Source organism: Berghia stephanieae, unplaced genomic scaffold, assembly GCF_034508935.2.
Source record: "Berghia stephanieae isolate SIO BIC M18660-M18661 unplaced genomic scaffold, UCSD_Bste_1.3 scaffold372, whole genome shotgun sequence".
Taxonomy (NCBI): domain Eukaryota; kingdom Metazoa; phylum Mollusca; class Gastropoda; order Nudibranchia; family Aeolidiidae; genus Berghia; species Berghia stephanieae.
Window position 1 is genome coordinate 1 of NW_027624978.1, and position 22,660 is coordinate 22,660.

The 22,660-nt window shown below is 39.8% G+C and overlaps 2 protein-coding genes across 4 annotated transcripts; both read right to left on the reverse strand.

Annotated features, from left to right (window-relative positions):
* Nucleotides 1-9,203: 9,203 nt before the first annotated feature.
* Nucleotides 9,204-14,730, reverse strand: LOC144961713 (uncharacterized). 3 transcript variants are annotated; one of them, XM_078894808.1, is made up of 4 exons: nt 14,282-14,730; nt 13,823-13,885; nt 10,200-10,334; nt 9,995-10,005 (listed from the first exon to the last, which is right to left on the reverse strand). In XM_078894808.1, the coding sequence occupies exons 1-3, from the start codon at nt 14,728-14,730 to the stop codon at nt 10,316-10,318; spliced, it is 531 nt and encodes a 176-aa protein (XP_078750934.1). In that variant the 3' UTR covers nt 9,995-10,005; nt 10,200-10,315. The 3 variants fall into 3 exon arrangements, with proteins under 3 accessions (XP_078750936.1, XP_078750934.1, XP_078750933.1); XM_078894810.1 differs by lacking the exons at nt 13,823-13,885; nt 14,282-14,730 and adding an exon at nt 9,204-9,622 and having other exon boundaries at nt 9,911-10,005; nt 10,200-10,647; XM_078894807.1 differs by lacking the exons at nt 9,995-10,005; nt 10,200-10,334 and adding an exon at nt 12,943-13,373 and having other exon boundaries at nt 13,694-13,885.
* A 44-nt stretch (nt 14,731-14,774) lies between these two features.
* On the reverse strand, nt 14,775-17,031 carry LOC144961714 (uncharacterized). The gene is made up of 4 exons (XM_078894811.1): nt 16,878-17,031; nt 16,574-16,708; nt 15,848-15,942; nt 14,775-15,571 (listed from the first exon to the last, which is right to left on the reverse strand). Exons 1-4 carry the CDS (start codon nt 16,966-16,968, stop codon nt 15,350-15,352), a joined length of 543 nt encoding a protein of 180 aa, XP_078750937.1. The 5' UTR covers nt 16,969-17,031; the 3' UTR covers nt 14,775-15,349.
* Between the last annotated feature and the right edge of the window lie 5,629 nt (nt 17,032-22,660).

The following is a 22,660-nucleotide window of genomic DNA, read 5'->3' on the forward strand; positions in this document are numbered from 1 at the left end:
TCGGGCACCTGCCTGCATCAGGTATTCTTTGTCACCAGCTCTAAGTCTGAACCCCGTACGCCTCCTACCTTCTAGAAGACGCCGAGTATATGTTCACGACAGAATCTCGTTTCTCTCTACCCCTTCCTTCCTTCCAACCGTTCTCTCCAACTGTTTCGCCTGTGAATGGGAGGCGCTAGAACACCTCTGTTACCTCCCGACATTGTCACCCGCCCGATGAGTGACCCTTTTGGTTACCGTTTCGTGGGCACGCTTGTCCGACTTCGGGCACCTGCCTGCATCAGGTATTCTTTGTCACCAGCTCTAAGTCTGAACCCCGTACGCCTCCTACCTTCTAGAAGACGCCGAGTATATGTTCACGACAGAATCTCATTTCTCTCTACCCCTTCCTTCCTTCCAACCGTTCTCTCCAACTGTTTCGCCTGTGAGGGGAGGCGCTAGAACACTACTGGTACCTCCCGACATTGCCACCCGCCCGCTGAGTGACCCGTTCCGAGCTGAGATGGCCCTTGTCCAACCTTACTCGCTACTTTGGTAACCGTCCCGCATGAAGTCTCCCAGCAGTAGCCGCTAGATATCGCACTACAATGTTATCACGACCAATCAAGGCAACCCAATTGACTAAAAACGATCTGATGGGCTTTCAGCGATTTGTCAAGTCTCGTCGTGTCTACCAAACTGCAACGGGCCAGCCCATCGCCCGACAAACCCTGATGTCAGGAGAGCGTGAAACGGGTTAGGGTCTTCGCCCGCGAATGACACTGCCCTCGCAAAATCAATCGTATTGTCCAACTAGCTCAGGCGCTGGAAGATGTCCAGCGGAGTAGGGAGCTAGAAGGTGCCTAGCTCATTAGGGGAAGCCAGAAGTTGGCTAGCCAAGTCGAGAGGTTGGGTGCTAGAAGGTGCCTAGCAAAGACATTGTTTCAGACGTACGATTGATTTTGCGCGACAACCGTCACCCCCAGTTGAAGAACGAAACTCCGCAACATGATATCCAGCCATTAGAATTCACCGGACGACGGGCAGATCGTTGCAGAGTGACATCGTTGGTCGCTGTCATGGTCAACGCACATGCGGCTGCCCACCAGCGGCTTTATTTCGCTCGGTTGCGTGTCCCTGTGTAAGCCCACGCCTCGATAGATCGCGTGTACATAGTAGCGTGATACCATTTAGAAGCTGCCTGCATCATAAAGGACGGGAAACGACATACGATATATATCTCAAGCCAAAATCGTAGCATTTCCTCGCAGCAGAAGAACGGCCCGACCATCTCAAACTCTTCCCTCTTGGCACCATTCGTTAGGCATCCCCTCACCGTATCAACCTCACTCGGTCTGTCTGTCAATCATCCACCTCATTAGCCTCCCTGCCTTTCAGCCAAATCGCATTCCGTCAATTCCGTATAGCCGACCAAACAGCCCGAAATCTCCTCCCATCGCTCGCGAATCTACAATAGCGCTGCCGGCTAGCGCCGCTATCCGCAGATTTCGCGCAGACTAGGATGTCATAGGGGCAATCGTCCGTACCTGATAAGCTTCCCTCACTTCACTATAAGGTTTCGGCCTTTTAGCATGTGCGTGCTTAGTTTTCAACATCAGCACGGCACGCGTTTGGGCTAGCAACAGTCCCCGTCAAAGAGTTTCTCTGACCGCCTGCCTTCGTACTCTCACGGGTCCCATCAAAGCCATCAACTGACTCACTGCTACCGACGTACACAAGGACTCGGGACACTTTCAGCCAAATCGCATTCCGTCAATTCCGTATAGCCGACCAAACAGCCCGAAATCTCCTCCCATCGCTCGCGAATCTACAATAGCGCTGCCGGCTAGCGCCGCTATCCGCAGATTTCGCGCAGACTAGGATGTCATAGGGCAATCGTCCGTACCTGATAAGCTTCCCTCACTTCACTATAAGGTTTCGGCCTTTTAGCATGTGCGTGCTTAGTTTTCAACATCAGCACGGCACGCGTTTGGGCTAGCAACAGTCCCCGTCAAAGAGTTTCTGACCGCCTGCCTTCGTACTCTCACGGGGTCCCATCAAAGCCATCAACTGACTCACTGCTACCGACGTACACAAGGACTCGGGACACTTTCAGCCAAATCGCATTCCGTCAATTCCGTATAGCCGACCAAACAGCCCGAAATCTCCTCCCATCGCTCGCGAATCTACAATAGCGCTGCCGGCTAGCGCCGCTATCCGCAGATTTCGCGCAGACTAGGATGTCATAGGGCAATCGTCCGTACCTGATAAGCTTCCCTCACTTCACTATAAGGTTTCGGCCTTTTAGCATGTGCGTGCTTAGTTTTCAACATCAGCACGGCACGCGTTTGGGCTAGCAACAGTCCCCGTCAAAGAGTTTCTCACCGCCTGCCTTCGTACTCTCACGGGGTCCCATCAAAGCCATCAACTGACTCACTGCTACCGACGTACACAAGGACTCGGGACACTTTCAGCCAAATCGCATTCCGTCAATTCCGTATAGCCGACCAAACAGCCCGAAATCTCCTCCCATCGCTCGCGAATCTACAATAGCGCTGCCGGCTAGCGCCGCTAACCCGCAGATTTCGCGCAGACTAGGATGTCATAGGGGCAATCGTCCGTACCTGATAAGCTTCCCTCACTTCACTATAAGGTTTCGGCCTTTTAGCATGTGCGCGCTTAGTTTTCAACATCAGCACGGCACGCGTTTGGGCTAGCAACAGTCCCCGTCAAAGAGTTTCTCACCGCCTGCCTTCGTACTCTCACGGGGTCCCATCAAAGCCATCAACTGACTCACTGCTACCGACGTACACAAGGACTCGGGACACTTTCAGCCAAATCGCATTCCGTCAATTCCGTATAGCCGACCAAACAGCCCGAAATCTCCTCCCATCGCTCGCGAATCTACAATAGCGCTGCCGGCTAGCGCCGCTATCCGCAGATTTCGCGCAGACTAGGATGTCATAGGGGCAATCGTCCGTACCTGATAAGCTTCCCTCACTTCACTATAAGGTTTCGGCCTTTTAGCATGTGCGTGCTTAGTTTTCAACATCAGCACGGCACGCGTTTGGGCTAGCAACAGTCCCCGTCAAAGAGTTTCTCACCGCCTGCCTTCGTACTCTCACGGGGTCCCATCAAAGCCATCAACTGACTCACTGCTACCGACGTACACAAGGACTCGGGACACTTTCAGCCAAATCGCATTCCGTCAATTCCGTATAGCCGACCAAACAGCCCGAAATCTCCTCCCATCGCTCGCGAATCTACAATAGCGCTGCCGGCTAGCGCCGCTATCCGCAGATTTCGCGCAGACTAGGATGTCATAGGGGCAATCGTCCGTACCTGATAAGCTTCCCTCACTTCACTATAAGGTTTCGGCCTTTTAGCATGTGCGTGCTTAGTTTTCAACATCAGCACGGCACGCGTTTGGGCTAGCAACAGTCCCCGTCAAAGAGTTTCTCACCGCCTGCCTTCGTACTCTCACGGGGTCCCATCAAAGCCATCAACTGACTCACTGCTACCGACGTACACAAGGACTCGGGACACTTTCAGCCAAATCGCATTCCGTCAATTCCGTATAGCCGACCAAACAGCCCGAAATCTCCTCCCATCGCTCGCGAATCTACAATAGCGCTGCCGGCTAGCGCCGCTACCCGCAGATTTCGCGCAGACTAGGATGTCATAGGGGCAATCGTCCGTACCTGATAAGCTTCCCTCACTTCACTATAAGGTTTCGGCCTTTTAGCATGTGCGCGCTTAGTTTTCAACATCAGCACGGCACGCGTTTGGGCTAGCAACAGTCCCCGTCAAAGAGTTTCTCACCGCCTGCCTTCGTACTCTCACGGGTCCCATCAAAGCCATCAACTGACTCACTGCTACCGACGTACACAAGGACTCGGGACACTTTCAGCCAAATCGCATTCCGTCAATTCCGTATAGCCGACCAAACAGCCCGAAATCTCCTCCCATCGCTCGCGAATCTACAATAGCGCTGCCGGCTAGCGCCGCTACCCGCAGATTTCGCGCAGACTAGGATGTCATAGGGGCAATCGTCCGTACCTGATAAGCTTCCCTCACTTCACTATAAGGTTTCGGCCTTTTAGCATGTGCGCGCTTAGTTTTCAACATCAGCACGGCACGCGTTTGGGCTAGCAACAGTCCCCGTCAAAGAGTTTCTCACCGCCTGCCTTCGTACTCTCACGGGGTCCCATCAAAGCCATCAACTGACTCACTGCTACCGACGTACACAAGGACTCGGGACACTTTCAGCCAAATCGCATTCCGTCAATTCCGTATAGCCGACCAAACAGCCCGAAATCTCCTCCCATCGCTCGCGAATCTACAATAGCGCTGCCGGCTAGCGCCGCTATCCGCAGATTTCGCGCAGACTAGGATGTCATAGGGCAATCGTCCGTACCTGATAAGCTTCCCTCACTTCACTATAAGGTTTCGGCCTTTTAGCATGTGCGTGCTTAGTTTTCAACATCAGCACGGCACGCGTTTGGGCTAGCAACAGTCCCCGTCAAAGAGTTTCTCACCGCCTGCCTTCGTACTCTCACGGGGTCCCATCAAAGCCATCAACTGACTCACTGCTAACAAAATAAATGAGCAACGACGGAACGGCTCTGGCGACTTTGTCCGAGCTCTTTACTTTTAAAATTATTACTCTCCATAGCGGAAATGCGTCCTACAAATAGATACCGCTATCCCTCTACGACACTGCCACCATTGGAACCGATAAAGCCACGTTCAAGAACTATACTACCAAAAATCAAATACGCCATGCCACGAGTAAAAAAACTGTTTTGCACTAAAGTGCCCGAGCCCTGTCCGAAGGGGTTCGCTTTTTGAAACAATTCCTTCTTTACGTAGCGGAAATACGCACGACCAATAACGTTTAAGTCGTGGACATCCCCCCACCCCCCTTCCTTCATTTGGCGCCCTCAACGATATCACCCTACGACACTGCCACCAGAAAGAAAGACACCATCTTCCTATTCCTCTCTTCTTATTATTATTATAATAAATATAACAAATTGAATGAGCACCGACGGAACGGCTCTGGAGACTCTTGTCCGAGCTCATTATATTTAAAATTATTACAATCCATAGCGGAAATGCCTCCTACAAATAGATACCGCTATCTGTCTCCGACACTGCCACCATTGGAACGGACAATGCCGCTTCGAGAACAATACTGCCGGAAATCAAATCCAGCATGTCATCCTTCTTTACGAAGCGGAAATGCGCACGACCAATGATGTTAAAGACGCTGACATCCCCCCCCCCCCCGCTCCCCTCTTCCTTCATTTGGCGCCCTCAACGATATCACCCTACGACACTGCCACCAGACAGAAAGACACCATCTTCCTATTCCTCTTCTTCTTCTTCTTATTTTTATTATAATAAATATAACAAAATGAATGAGCACCGACGGAACGGCTCTGGCGACCCTTGTCCGAGCTCATTATATTTAAAATTATTACTCTCCATAGCGGAAATGCGTCCTACAAATAGATACCGCTATCAGTCTACGACACTGCCACCATTGGAACGGAAAAAATCGCGTTCCAGAACTATACTGCCGGAAATCAAATCCGGCATGCCATCCTTCTTTACGAAGCGGAAATGCGCACGACCAATGACGTTAAAGACGCTGACACCCCCCTCCCCCCCCCCCCAAACCCCTTCCTTCATTTGGCGCCCTCAACGATATCACCATACGACACTGCCACCAGAAAGAAAGACACCATCTTCCTGTTCCTCTTCTTCTTCTTGTTATTATTATAATAAATATAACAAAATGAACGAGCACCGACGGAACGGCTCTGGCGACTCTTGTCCGAGCTCATTATATTTAAAATTATTACTATCCATAGCGGAAATGAGTCCTACAAATAGATACCGCTATCAGTCTACGACACTGCCACCATTGGAACGGAAAAAATCGCGTTCCAGAACTATACTGCCGGAAATCAAATCCGGCATGCCATCCTTCTTTACAAAGCGGAAATGCGCACGACCAATGACGTTAAAGACGCTGACACCCCCCCCCAAACCCCTTCCTTCATTTGGCGCCCTCAACGATATCACCCTACGACACTGCCACCAGAAAGAAGGACACCATCTTTCTATTACTCTTATTATTTTTATTTTAAAATATAACAAAATAAATGAGCACCGACGGAACGGCTCTGGCGACTTTGTCCGAGCTCTTTACTTTTAAAATTATTACTCTCCATAGCGAAATGCGTCCTACAAATAGATACCGCTATCCCTCTACGACACTGCCACCATTGGAACCGATAAAGCCACGTTCAAGAACTATACTACCAAAAATCAAATACGCCATGCCACGAGTAAAAAAACTGTTTGCACTAAAGTGCCCGAGCCCTGTCCGAAGGGGTTCGCTTTTTGAAACAATTCCTTCTTTACGTAGCGGAAATACGCACGACCAATAACGTTTAAGTCGTGGACATCCCCCCACCCCCCCTTCCTTCATTTGGCGCCCTCAACGATACACCCTACGACACTGCCACCAGAAAGAAAGACAACCATCTTCCTATTCCTCTTCTTCTTATTATTATTATAATAAATATAACAAATTGAATGAGCACCGACGGAACGGCTCTGGAGACTCTTGTCCGAGCTCATTATATTTAAAATTATTACAATCCATAGCGGAAATGCCTCCTACAAATAGATACCGCTATCTGTCTCCGACACTGCCACCATTGGAACGGACAATGCCGCTTCGAGAACAATACTGCCGGAAATCAAATCCAGCATGTCATCCTTCTTTACGAAGCGGAAATGCGCACGACCAATGATTTAAAGACGCTGACATCCCCCCCCCCGCTCCCCTCTTCCTTCATTTGGCGCCCTCAACGATATCACCCTACGACACTGCCACCAGACAGAAAGACACCATCTTCCTATTCCTCTTCTTCTTCTTCTTATTTTTATTATAATAAATATAACAAAATGAATGAGCACCGACGGAACGGCTCTGGCGACCCTTGTCCGAGCTCATTATATTTAAAATTATTACTCTCCATAGCGGAAATGCGTCCTACAAATAGATACCGCTATCAGTCTACGACACTGCCACCATTGGAACGGAAAAAATCGCGTTCCAGAACTATACTGCCGGAAATCAAATCCGGCATGCCATCCTTCTTTACGAAGCGGAAATGCGCACGACCAATGACGTTAAAGACGCTGACCCCCCCCCCCTCCCTCCTCATTGGCCTCAGATATCACTACACACGCCCCAAAGAAAGACACACTCTCTCTTCTCTCTTTTATTAAAATAAACAAATGAAACACCGACGAACGGCTCGCACTTCCGAGCTCTTAATTAAAATTTCATACGAAATGCGCCTCAATAATACCGCACACTAGAACGCCCATGTGAACGAAAATCCGTCACTTCTCAAGCGGAAACACCCCACCACCCCCCCAAACCTCGCTTAATGCGCCCTCACACCACCCCCCCCCCCCCCCAAACCCCTTCCTTCATTTGGCGCCCTCAACGATATCACCATACGACACTGCCACCAGAAAGAAAGACACCATCTTCCTTTCCTCTTCTTTTGTTATTATTAATAAATATAACAAAATAAGAGCACCGACGGAACGGCTCTGGCGACTCTTGTCCGAGCTCATTATTTTAAAATTATTACTCTCCATAGCGGAAATGCGTCCTACAAATAGATACCGCTATCATCTACGACACTGCCACCATTGGAACGAAAAAATCGCGTTCCAGAACTATACTGCCGAAATCAAACCGCATGCCATCCTTCTTTACAAAGCTGGAAGCGCACGACCAAGCGTTTAAAGACCTGACACCACCCCCCCTCCCCAACCCCCCTTCCTTCATTTGGCGCCCTCAACGATATCACCCTACGACACTGCCACCAGAAAGAAGGACACCATCTTTCTATTCCTCTTATTATTTTATTTTAAAATAAACAAAATAAATGAGCACCGACGGAACGGCTCTGGCGACTTTGTCCGAGCTCTTTACTTTTAAAATTATTACTCTCCATAGCGGAAATGCGTCCTACAAATAGATACCGCTATCCCTCTACGACACTGCCACCATTGAACCGATAAAGCCACGTTCAAGAACTATACTGCCAAAAATCAAATACGCCATGCCACGAGTAAAAAAACTGTTTTGCACTAAAGTGCCCGAGCCCTGTCCGAAGGGTTCGCTTTTTGAAACAATTCCTTCTTTACGTAGCGGAAATACGCACGACCAATAACGTTAAAGTCGTGGACATCCCCCCCCCCCCCTTCCTTCATTTGGCGCCCTCAACGATATCACCCTACGACACTGCCACCAGAAAGAAAGACACCATCTTCCTATTCCTCTTCTTATTATTATATAATAATAAATATAACAAAATTGAATGAGCACCGACGAAACGGCTCTGGAGACTCTTGTCCGAGCTCATTATATTAAAATTATTACATCCATAGCGGAAATGCCTCCTTCAAATAGATACCGCAATCTCTACCGCACTGCCACCATTGGAACGGACAAGCCGTTCGATAAGCCGAATAACTGCCGAAATCAAATCCACGCATGTCATCCTTCTTTACGAAGCGGAAATGGCACGACCAATGATGTTAAAGACGTGACATCCCCCACCCCCTCCTTTATTGGCGCCCCCGTACACCCTGTCCACCAGAAAGAAAGACACCATCTTTCTTTCTTCTTAGTTTAATAAACATATAAAAAAATGAGCACGCAACGCGCCTTCCGACTAAACTTCTCAAAAACGCTTACAAAGGTCCTGCAAATAAATACATTAGCCACTAGAAAGAACATAACGCGTTCAATACTATCGCCGGATCAATCGTTGAACTGTCCATCCTTCTTTACACTGAGATGGAGACAATTGACGTTAAAACGCTACTCCAAACCATCCTTCATTGCGCCGCCTCAACATAAATCGATGTCAAACCATAGACACATACTTTCTTCTCTTCCTTCTTCTTCTTCTTCTTTTTATTCTTCCTTCTTCTTCCTCTTCTCTCTTCTTCTTCCTCTCTCTCTACATCTCCTATCTCTCATCTTCCACTTCTCTCTTCTTCCTAACTTACTCTTCTCTGCTCTCTCTTCTTTCTTCTTCCTCTCTTCTTCTTCTCTCTCTTCTCTACTTCCTTCTTCCTTCTTCACTTCTCCTCTCTGTGAAAACGAGACAGAATTACAATAAAATTCAAAGTTTATTATTAAAAGAATTACAATTAGTATACCATTTTTTTTGAAATTTCAGGCAATATATAAATATATATGAGCTGTTTCACGAAACTTTCTTCCACGGCCGACTATATGTTCCCAGGGAGTGAGATGCAGTTCAACGTTGGTTTGTTGTCATAATAAAAGAAAAGAAATGGACTGTGGAGGCTTTTAGAAAATAAGGTTTTTGTCCTCTGGCCATGCTCGCATTTTATATGTTAAAGTTTTATCTTTAATCTTGGCAAAGGTTCTGTGAAACTCTGGGAAGGCTGTCCTGAGTGATCTTATAAGACATGGATCCACCGTCGTCTTCCTTCTATAGGCTCCTAAATAATGGAAGGCCATCTGAAGTTCGTCCTTAGTAAATTTATTCCTGGCCGTCACATATATCTGGGGGAAAATAAGAAAGAAAAGAAAAAGAAAATGTATTTGTACTAGAAGAGAATTAATCTACATGAGTGGGGAGTGGGAGGGGAGGTATTTTGTTACTCCGATGTAACTTAAGAATTAGATAAATCTCTTTACATCTCCTTAGAGAGACCCCCCTCCCCCAAAAAACCACCCCCCCCCCCCACCCCGAACTTTCCAAATTATCTCCCAGTAGAAGCCGATCCTTTACTCGGTAATTTTTGTATTACGTAGACAAAGGAAACAAAGCCAAACTCATAATTTACTTACGCCTTTTAAGACCTTGTCTTCTCTGATGCAATTATTGGGGCACGTCTCCGGGTTTATTGCAGACAAAGTCTTTGTGAAATATAGCACACTTGTATCTGTTTAATTTAAAAGAATAAACATAGATATTTGAATCATCTAAAGCCGTGTGATTATTAGTTTTTATTAAAGAAATGTTTAATCCTTTACCGCCAAAAACCTCACACTATGACATTATTTTTTCCGAGAAAAGACCAGAAAAAATGTAAGAAAGACAGGTGCACCATGTTCATAATTAGTATTGCATACATACCGGGAACTACAGGTGACGACGTTGAGGACTCTACTGAAGGCAAAGCCTGGACGTCGGTAACGATGGGTGGCTCAAAATATACTCTTGACGTGCTGGGCTCGTCCAATCTTAACTCTTCACTTTGCAAGCATTGTACTGGAATAAAAAGATATAGATGAACTTCAGTACATATTTCATATGAACCTTTTTTTTTTAGACAGCCTTTATAAAGCATTTACCACCCCGCCAATTTACAAAGAATTACAATTAGTATACCATTTGTTTGGAATTTCAACAAAATAAATGAACTTAACTTCAATTTAACTTTTCCAGCAACATATAAATATATATGAACTGTTTGACGAAACTTTCTTCCACGGCCGACAATATGTTCCCAGGGAGTGAGATCCAGTTCAACGTTGGTTTGTTGTCATAATAAAAGAAAAGAAATGGACTGTATAGGCTTTTAGAAAATAAGGTCTTTGTCCTCAGGCCATGCTCGCATTTTTTCTGTTAAAGTTTTATCTTTAATCTTGGCAAAGGTTCTGTGAAACTCTGGGAAGGCTGTCCTAAGTGATCTTATTAGACATGGATCCACCGTCGTCTTCCTTCTATAGGCTCCTAAATAATGGAAGGCCATCTGAAGTTCGTCCTTAGTAAATTTATTCCTGGCCGTCACATATATCTGGGGGAAAATAAGAAAGAAAAGAAAAAGAAAATGTATTTGTACCAGCCGAGAATTAATCTACATGAGTGGGGAGTGGGAGGGGAGGTATTTTGTTACTCCGAAGTAACTTAAGAATTAGATAAATCTCATTATATCTCCTTAGAGAGACCCACCCCCCCCCCCACACCCCAAACAACCATCCCCCCCCCCACCCCAAACTTTCCAAATTATCTCCCAGTAGAAGCCGATCCTTTACTCGGTAATTTTTGTATTACGTAGACAAAGGAAACAAAGCCAAACTCATAATTTACTTACGCCTTTTAAGACCTTGTCTTCTCTGATGCAATTATTGGGCACGTCTCCGGGTTTATTGCAGACAAAGTCTTTGTGAAATATAGCACACTTGTATCTGTTTAATTTAAAAGAATAAACATAGATATTTGAATCATCTAAAGCCGTGTGATTATTAGTTTTTATTAAAGAAATGTTTAATCCTTTACCGCCAAAAACCTCACACTATGACATTATTTTTTCCGAGAAAAGACCAGAAAAAATGTAAGAAAGACAGATGCATAGCCTTTCTTCTAAGACACAACTGTAGTAGTCAAAGTGTTGATAAAAACATGTAAAGGGAATTAATCCTTGGTATTTGTACACCCTATGTTATATTCTTGAGTTGCATCCCTTGAACAACACAATGGTTACCGGTTGGTTTGTCAGTTCATTACATCAACTATGCGCCGAGCGAGAATCGTACCCAGACCTTATTAATTATATTAATTATTATTTATTATATTATTATTATTATTATTTTTATTATTATTATATTATTATTTATTATTATTATTATATATATATTATCATTATCATTATATAATAATAATAATATAATAATAATAATAATAATAATAATAATAATAATAATAATAATAATAATAATAATAATAAATAATAATAATAATATAATAATAATAATAATAATATAATAATAATAAAAATAATAATAATAATATAATAATAATAATAATAATAAATAATAATAATAATAATAATATAATAATAATAATAATAATATAATAGTATCACACTGTTACCTTTCAATGTGGGCTTTTAAGGTAGGTGTGAAATAGATGCCCGCTGACCATATGTCTTCATGGTTTTGTGCTGGTTTACTTCTGCTCGATACAGATCATGATTTTGGTCAGTCTCGCGAGCCGCCTGAAACTCATCAACAGACAAGTTTCGCAAGGCTCCAAGATGGGACATGCTGCCTATAGCGAGAACAGTCATTAATGTGTCTCGAACTCTAGAGGTGTCAGCCCATGTGGAATCGTCCGTCAGGCTTTTCAACAAGTCTTTTGTTGCAAGGTCTGTGCTGCGGTCTTTGTCCTCAGGCCATGTTCGCATTTTATCTGTTAAAGTTTTATCTTTAATCTTGGCAAAGGTTCTGTGAAACTCTGGGAAGGCTGTCTTGAGTGATCTTATAAGACTTGGATCCACCGTCGTCTTCCTTCTATAGGTTCCTAAATAATGGAAGGCCATCTGAGGTTCGTCCATAGTAAATTTATTCCTGGCCGTCACATATATCTGGGGGGGGAAAATAAGAAAGAAAAGAAAAAGAATATGTATTTGTACTAGCCGAGAATAAATTTACATGAGTGGGGAATGGGAGGGGAGGTATTTTGTTACTGTGAAGTAACTTAAGAATTAGATAAATCTCTTTACATTTCTTTATAGAGACCCCCCCCCCACCCGAACTTTCCAAATTATCTCCCAGTGGAAGCCGATCCTTTACTCGGTAATTTTTATATTAGGTAGACTAAGGAAACAAAACCAAACTCATAAATTACTTACGCCTTTTAAGACCTTGTCTTCTCTGATGTAATTATTGGGGTACTTCTCCGGGTTTATTGCAGACAAAGTCGGTCACGATGGGTGCTCAAAATATGCTCTTGACGTGCTGGGCTCGTCCAATCTTAACTCTTCACTTTGCAAGCATTGTACTGGAATAAAAAGATATAGATGAACTTCAGTACATATTTCATATGAACCTTTTTTTTTTAGACAGCCTTTATAAAGCGTTTACCCACCCGCCAATTTACAAAGAATTACAATTAGTATACCATTTGTTTGGAATTTCAGCAAAATAAATGAACTTAACTTTAATTTAAATTTTCCAGCAACATATAAATATATATGAGCTGTTTGACGAAACTTTCTTCCATAGCCGACTCTATGTTCCCAGGGAGTGAGATGCAGTTCAACGTTGGCTTGTTGTCATAATAAAAGAAAAGGAATGGACTGTGGAGGCTTTTAGAAAATAAGGTCTTTGTCCTCAGGCCATGCTCGCATTTTATCTGATGAAGTTTTATCTTTAATCTTGGCAAAGGTTCTGTGAAACTCTGGGAAGGCTGTCCTGAGTGATCTTATAAGACTTGGCCTTCCATTATTTAGCAGCCTATAGAAGGAAGACGACGGTGGATCTGAAGTTCGTCCTTAATAAATTTATTCCTGGCCGTCACATATATCTGGGGGAAAATAAGAAAGAAAAGAAAAAGATAATGTATTTGTACTAGCCGAGAATTAATCTACATGAGTGGGGAGTGGGAGGGGAGGTATTTTGTTACTGTGAAGTAACTTAAGAATTCTATAAATTTCTTTACATGTCTTTATAGAGATCCCCCCCCCAACCACCACCACACCACCCCCCCCCCCCAAACCAACACCACACCACCCCCCCCCCCCCCCGAACTTTCCAAATTATCTCCCAGTAGAAGCCGATCCTTTACTCGGTAATTTTTGTATTACGTAGACAGAGGAAACAAAGCCAAACTCATAATTTACTTACGCCTTTTAAGACCTTGTCTTCTCTGATGTAATTATTGGGGCACTTCTCCGGGTTTATTGCAGACAAGGCTTGCAATCCTTTATATATAGTTTTGTCGTGAGTTTTGGCCGCATACGATTCCCTGTGTACCTGCAAACTGTGATGCATCGCTTTGGATATGGCCGACTGAACTTCTTCAGGTGATTCCCTCTGCTGAAACAAGAATAGAAGAAAAAAACACACATAAAAATCAAAATAAACAGAATAAGTATTTCTGTGTTCTGCTCTGTGTTCTGCTTTGTGTTGGTTTCTTTTGCTTTTTTGTTTTGTTTTGTTTTTTGTTGTTTTATTTTTCTCGGGGGTTTTTTAGGGGGGGGGGGGGAGACGTGCAAAATACCCAATTCTATTGACGATTATCTTCAAGTATTAACATTATATAAATAATAATAGTAATAATAATAATAATAATAATAATAATAATATAATAATAATAATAAATAATAATAATAATATAATAATAATAATAATAATAATAATAATAATAATAATAATAATAATAATAATAATAAAATAAATAATAATAATAATAATAAAGTATCACACTGTTACCTTTCAATGTGGGCTTTTAGGGTAGGTGTGAAATAAATGCCCGCTGGACCATATGTCTTCATGGTTTTGTGCTGGTTTACTTCTGCTCGATACAGATAATTATTTTGGTCAGTCTCGCGAGCCGCCTGAAACTCATCAACAGACAAGTTTCGCAAGGCTCCAAGACGGGACATGCTGCCTATAGCGAGAACAGTCATTAATGTGTCTCGAACTCTGGAGGTGTCAGCCCATGTGGAATCGTCCGTCAGGCTTTTCAACAAGTCTTTTGTTGGGAGGTCTGTGCTGAGGTCTTTGTCCTCATGCCATGCTCGCATTTTATCTGTTAAAGTTTTATCTTCAATCTTGGCAAAAGTTCTTTGAAACTCTGGGAAGGCTGTGCTGAGTAATCTTATAAGACTTGGATCCACCGTCGTCTTCCTTTTACAGGCTCCTAAATAATGGAAGGCCATATGAGGTTCGTCTATAGTAAACTTATTCCTGGCCGTCACATATATCTGGGGGAAAATAAGAAAGAAAAGAAAAAGAATATGTATTTGCACTAGCCGAGAATTAATCTACATGAGTGGGGAATGGAGGGGAGGTATTTTGTTACTGTGAAGTAACTTAAGAATTAGATAAATCTCATTTCTTTATAGAGACACCCCCCCCCCCGAACTTTCCAATTATCTCCCAGTAGAAGCCAATTCTTTACTCCTTAATTTTTGTGTTATCTAGACTAAGGAAACAAAACCAAACTCATAAATTACTTACGCCTTTTAAGACCTTGTCTTCACTGATGTAATTATTGATGAACTGAACATTTCATATGAACCTTTTTTTTTAGACAGCCTTTATAAAGCTTTTACCACCCCGCCAATTTACAAAGAATTACAATTAGTATACCATCTGTTTGGAATTTCAGCAAAATAAATGAACTTAACTTCAATTTAAATTTTCCAGCAATATATAAATATATATGAGCTGTTTGACGAAACTTTCTTCCACGGCCGACTATATGTTCCCAGGGAGTGAGATGCAGTTCAACGTTGGTTTGTTGTCATAATAAAAGAAAGAAATGGACTGTATAGGCTATTCGAAAATAAGGTCTTTGTCCTCAGGCCATGCTCGCATTTTATCTGATAAAGTTTTATCTTTAATCCTGGCAAAAGTTCTTTGAAACTCTGGGAAGGCTGTCCTGAGTGATCTTATTAGACATGGATCCACCGTCGTCTTCCTTCTATAGGCTCCTAAATAATGGAAGGCCATCTGAAGTTCGTCTATAGTAAATTTATTCCTGGCCGTCACATATATCTGGGGAAAATAAGAAAGAAAAGAAAAAGAAAATGTTTTGTACCAGACGAGAATTAATCTACATGGGTGGGGGGTGGGGGGGGAGGTGTTTTTTTACTCTGATGTAACTTAACAATTAGATAAATCTCTTTACATTTCTTTACTGAGACACCCCCCCCCCCTCCCCCCCCCCCCCCGAACTTTCCAAATTATCTCCCAGTAGAAGCCGATCCTTTACTCCGTAATTTTTGTATTATGTAGACTAAGGAAACAAAACCAAACTCATAAATTACTTACGCCTTTTAAGACCTTGTCTTCTCTGATGTAATTATTGGGGCACTTCTCCGGGTTTATTGCAGACAAAGTCTTTGTGAAATATAGCACACTTTTATCTGTTTAATTAAAAAGAATAAACATAGAAATTTGAATAATATAAAGCCGTGTGATTATTAGTTTTTTTTTAAAGAAATGTTTACTCCTTTACCGTCACACAGCTCACACTATGACATTATTTTTTCCGAGAAATGGCCAGAAAAATGTAAGAAAGACAGGTGCATAGCCTTTTTTCTAAGACACAACTGTAGTAGTCGATGTGTTGATATAAACTTATAAAGGGAATTAATCCTTGGTATGTGTACACCCTATGTTATATTCTCGAGTTGCATCCCTTGAACAATACAATGGTTACCGGTTGGTTTGTCAGATCATTACATCAACTATGCGCCGAGCGAGAATCGTACCCAGGACCTATATTATTATTATTATTATTATTATTATTATTATTATTATTATATTATTATTATTATTATTATTATTATTATTATTATTATTATTATTATTATTATTATTATTATTATTATTATTATTATTATTATTATTATTATTATTATTATTATTATTATTATTATTATATTATTATTGTTATTATTATTATAGCCAAAATATCCAGTAAACCTGCTCAAAGACCAGAAAAATGTCAGAAAGACAGGTGCATCATGTTCATAATTAGTATTGCATACATACCGGGAACTACAGGTGACGACTGTGAGGACTCTACAGAAGGCGAAGCCTGGACGTCGGTCACGATGGGTGGCTCAAAATATGCTCTTGACGTGCTGGGCTCGTCCAATCTTAACTCTTCACTTTGCAAGCATTGTACTGGAATAAAAAGATAAAGATGAACTGAACATTTCATATGAAACATTTTTTAGACAGCCTTTATAAAGCGTTTACCACCCCACCCCCCCCCCCTACTCCCCCACCCCCCCCCCCCACCCCCTCTACTCCTCTTCCTCACCCTCGCCCAACTTTTTTCACATCACTGTACCTGCTCCAATGGCTTGTAATCCTTTATATATAGTTTTGTCGTGAGATTTGGCCGCATACGATTCCCTGTGTACCTGCAAACTGTGATGCATCGCTTCGGATATGGCGGACTGAACTTCTTCAGGTGATTCTCTGTGCTGAAACACGAAGAGAAAGAAAACACACCAAAAAAAAAATCAAAAATCAACAGAAAAAGTATTTGTGTGCTCGGCTTTGTGTTGGTTTCTTTTTCTTTTTTTTTTTTTGTTTTGTTTTGTATTTTGTTGTTTTATTTTTCGTGGGTTTTTTTTAAGTGGGGGTGGGGGGGGGGTTGTTGTTATTTGTTATTTTCCTTGTCTTTTCTTTTTTTTTTCCCTTTCCCCGGGGGTTTCTTTTAAAAAAAAAAAATCATAAATAAAGATAGAACAAAAAAACAATTTTTTGCAACATTTTAAAAAACCCTTTAAAAAACCCCTTTGAATATTTTTTTCAAAGGCCACCTTTTTCTTTTTTTTCCAAAAATTTTGGGGGGCGAAAAAAAATTTTTCCCATTTGCTTTTTCACTGACGGCCCGGACACGTCAAAAAAACCCTTTTGGGGATTGCCGGCCCTTTTATCAAAAAACCTAAAAAAATTTTTTTAAAAAACACAAAAAAAAAAAAAAAATAAAAAATTAAAAATCAATAATCCCATATGGCAAATTCAAATTGACTTTTTTTTCATTTTAACATAAAAAATAATAAAAAAAATAATAAAAATAAAAATAAAAAAATTTAATAAAATAAAATAAAATAATAATAATAAAAAAAATTTAAAATAAAAAAAAAAATTTTAATAATAATAATTTAATAATAAAAAAAATAATAATTAATAATAAAAATGATAATAATAATAATAATAATATACACACTTACCTTTAAATTTTTTGGGGGTATTAAATAAACCCCCGGGGGACCATATGTCTTCTTTTTTTGTGTTTTTTTTTTTGCCGAAACAGATCATTTTTTGGTCGTCTCCGAGCCGCCAAAACTCATCAAAAACAATTTAAAAAGGGGCCCAAAGGGGGGACATCTCCTATAGCAGAAGGGGTCTTTAAATTTTCCCCCCCAACTCTGAGGGCGTCCGGGGGACTCGTCCTCTTTTTTCAAAAAGTCTTTTGGGGAGGTCGTGCTGATCATCGCTTTTTTTTCCTGCCAAATAAAAAGCCTTTTTTCCCACCCAAATTTAAGAAAATTCTGAAAATAATTTGGAAAAAAAAAAAAACCATAAAAAAAAACAAAACCCCAAAAAAAAAACAAACAACAAAAAAAAAAAACAAAAAAAAAATTTTAAAAAAAAAAAACAATTAAAAAAATCCAGCCCCTTTTTTAATTTTAAAAAGATAGATAATGCTTTTTTTTATAAAAAAACTTCCCGAAACCCCCAACTTTTTGTACACCGGGGCCACTTTTTCCCCTATCCGTTGCCCTTGGGGGCAATATTTTTTCTTTGAAAACACCCTAATACTCTGTTTGTCCCCCGGGGCCCCTTTTTTGGGGAAAAAAAAGAATATGACAAAACAATAAAAATAAAAAAAACAATTTTTAAAAAAAAAAAACAACCCTTAAAAACAAATAAACAAAGAAGAACATTTTAAACTCTTTTATCGACTATTTTTTGAAACAGAAATAAATTTTCCCTCACTCTCCCTTTAAAAATTTTTTGGGGTTTCCCCACCTTTTAAAAAGAAAACAAAAACTAAGACGATCATCTCTTTCTGTATTTGATCTCCCCGTTTAAAAAACTTTTTTTTTTAAAGGTAGTCTATAAAAATTTCTTTTAAAAAAAAAAACCACATTTATTAGCCCAAAAAAGAAAAGAGAAGAGAGAGAAGAAAAAAGAAGAAAAGAGGGGAAAAGGGAAAAACTATGTTTTTTTTTTTTTTTTAAAAAATTTTAAAAACCCCAACAACAACAAAACAACAACAACAAAAAAAACAAAAACAACAACAAAAACAAAAAAAAAACCCTCAACTTTTTAAAAAAAATTTTTCTCATTTTGGGGGAAAAAGGGGGGGTTTTAATTCCTTGATACTTTTCTATTCTTTCGTTTTTTTTGGGAAACCTCCTTTTTCCCCGAATGGGGGAATTTTTCCCAACCTCCCAATGCACCAAATTTATTAACCATCTGTCGCACAGGGGGCATCCACTTTTTTTTTGAAAAGAGAAACAAACCGGGGAATATTTTCCCACACTTTTATAATAAATAATAACTTCCCTCCCCCCCCCCCTTTTTTTTTTCCCTTTTTTCCCCCCTTTTCCCCCTCTCTCCCCCCTTCCCCCCCCTCTCTCTCTCTAAAAATTTTTCTAAATTCCACAATTTTCACAGAATAATTATTTTGCACCATAGAAAAAATTTGTTTTTTAAGTTTTTGACCCTCAACTTGACTTTTTTCCCCACAATTTTTTGTTAAAACCAAAAAATAAAATTTTAAAAAAATGAAAAACAAGTCAAATTTTTCTCCCAACAACCTTAAAAATCATCACATCCCTTAAAATGCCGGGGCTGCATCATTTTTCCCACATCATATTTTTTATTGTGTTTTTTTGCTTTTTTTGATACACACCACCTAAAATTCTTTGTTTTTTAAATTTTGCATTAAAATTTTAAAAGCATCTATCCCCACCGAGAGTTCCTTTTTTTCCCCCCTCTCTCTCACTCACTCTTTCGCTTTTCCACAATTTTTTTTTAACCAAAAAAAAATTTTTAAAAAAAATAAACAGTCTAGTTTTCCCCCCAACGACCTTACAAAAACCCCCCTTTACTGCCCATTAAAACAAAAAAACATCTTATTTCAATGCAGGGTTTTATGTTATTTTCTCATTTTTTCAACCAAAAAAAAATTCTTTTTTCTAGCTGCATTAAAAATAAATCATCTATCCTTACCGAGAGTTTACTTCTCCAGAAACCAAACCCTTTTCAAAGCTTTTTTTCTGATCAATAATAATAATAATAATTTAAAAAAAAAAATAATAAAATAATAATAAAAATAATAAAATAAAAAAAAAATAAATAAAATAAAAAAAATAAAAAATATCATCACATCATCATCACATCAAACATCACACTCATCATCACTCATCATCAAACAAAAAAAAAACAACCTTCCTAATATTTCTTACAATCCCCTTTTCACAAAAAAAATAAAAACCATCACAACTTCTTTTCCCCCTTATTTATAGAGGGGGAAAAAAATGGGCCTCCCTTTTTCCTCTCCCCCTCACCCCTCCCCTCTCTCCCCTTTTCCCTTTCCCCTCCTTCCCCCTCTCTCTCTCTCCCCTCTCTCTGCTACAAAAATTTTCTCTCTTTCTCTCTCTCCTCTCTCCCCCCCCCCTTTTTAAAAAAAAAATCTCTTCTCTTTTTCTCTCTCTCTTTCTTTCTTTTTTTTTCACTCCTCTCTCTATCCCATCTATCTACTATAAATCTATCTATCTACTACCCCATCACACCCCATCTTTTTTTAAAATTATCTATCTATCTTTATTTCTATCTACTTCTATCATATCTATTTTTCTATCTTTTTATCTATCTACTATTTCTATCTATCTATCTATTTCTTCTATCTACTCCCTATCTTCTACCCTATCTTATATCTTTTTTCTACTATCTTCTATTTTTTTTTACCTTTTTTCAAATAAATTTATCCCTTTATTATATACAAAACAAAATTAGCTTTAAGGGTTTCCCCAAAAAGGGGGGTCCTTTATCTACCCAAAAAAAAGCTTAAACTTTTCCCCCAAAAATTTTATTGTTAAAAACCAATAATGAAATTTAAAAATTTTAACCCTTCGGGTTTTTCCCAAACCCCTTTAAAAAGGGGCATCATCCCCCCCCTTTAAAACCCCAAAATGCATCTTTTGTGTTTCAGTTTTTCATTTTTTTTTCTTTTTTTTACCACCAGTCTAAAATGTTTTTGCCTCCCTCTTTAAATTTTTAAAAATCGCAAAAAGGTTCATTTTTCCCCCAAAAGAGACCACCATTTTCAAAGTTTTAAAAGCATCTAATAAAAAATAAAATAATAATTTTTAAAAATAAATCACATCATCTCACATCATCACCCAAAACATCCATCATAAACATCATTTATCATCATCATCAAAACAACAAAAACCCCCTTCTAATATTTTTTTTTTAAAAACCTTTTTTTCCAAAAACCCATAACACCAAAAATCTTTTTTCTTCCAATTAATTATGAGGGGGAAAACCAAAGGTCCTCCAAAACCCTCTCCCTTTTCTCCCCTCCCCTCTCCTCCTCTCCTCTCTCTATTCCCCTCCCCTCACTCACTCTTCTTACTGTTCCCCAATTTCATTTAAACCCAAATTTTGAAATTTAAAACAAAAACCAAGTCTGGGTTTTTTTCCCAAAACCCCTTTTACAACTCATCAAACCCTTTAAAAAAAATTCCCCAGGACGATGCTTTTTTATTCACTCGAAAAATTTCATTTTTTTTTTTGCATTTTAACCACCACCAAAAATTTTTTTGTCACAATTCCCAAAAAATTTAAAGGCAAGGGGGGTCCTTTTTCCCTCCTTTTTTTTTTTATTTAAAATTTTACTTTTAAAAAAAAAAATTTTTAAAAACGACAACATTCCCAATCTTTTTCACTTTTAAGAAATTTTTTATGATTATACAATTTTTTAAAACCCAAAAAATTTTTTTTTTAAAAATTTCAAAATTTAAAAAATTCCAATGGAAATAAAGTAACAAAAAATTTTTAAAAAAAAAAAATTTTTACTAAATCATCTTACCTTTTCCCCCTTTTTTTTTTAGAAAATCAATCGACCCCCCTGGGTTTTAAAAAACCAAATTTTTCCTCTTTAATGCCCCCAATTGTTTGGGTTTTTTAAAAAAGGGCAATTTAAAACCAAAAAAAAACAAAAAAAAGGAGCTTTTTTTACCAAAAAACTTTTAAATTTACCTTCAAAAAATCATTCACTAAAAAACCCCCTTTATTTTTTAAAAACCATTCATCTTTTTTCCCAAAAAACCAAACAAAACACACCACCACCACACACACACACACACAAAAAGTTTAAAAACTAATACCAAAACCAAATTTCAAAAAAAAACCGAAATAACCCCTTTTTATACTGCAAAAAACTTTTTGGTTTTTTTTGGAATACTACTTAATTAATAACACTTTTTTTATTTAAAAGCCCCCAATTTAAATTTCCCGTAAAAAAATCCAGTAAACACCCCCCTTTTTCACATCGCGACCGGGGGAAGGACCAAACCCATATTGCTTTGGGTAAGGGAAAAAAACTAACCAATCAAATATCGACAATTTAAATATTAAATTAAACAACGCATTGGTGTGTTTTGGGGGTTTTTTTTTTGTTTTTTTTCCCCCCCATGACCCAATCACGCGTTAAATGGGGAAACCGAAAAAGGGCCCCCAACCCCTTTTTTTTTCCCTTTCCCCTTTAAAAGGGGGTTTTTTAAACGGGGAAATTTGCAACTCTGTTTTAAATTTTTTTTCTTTTGACCGTTGTAAAACGCTTGACACGATTCCCCTCGTGCATTTTAGTCGGGGGAAAAATTTTTTTTTCTCCATTTTCCCCCAAACCCTACTCGAAAGAAACAATTATAAATTTTTTCCCCCCACCTTCGTCCCCTCTGCTGTTTTAATTTTTGGGTTTTTTCAAAAATTTAAAACATTTTTTCCATTGCCTCCCTTTGCGCTAGTTTTTCCTCGATAAAAAAGGGCTTTACTCACAATTTTCCCCACCCTATCCGGGGTTTTTAAAAATACCCCCTTTTTTTA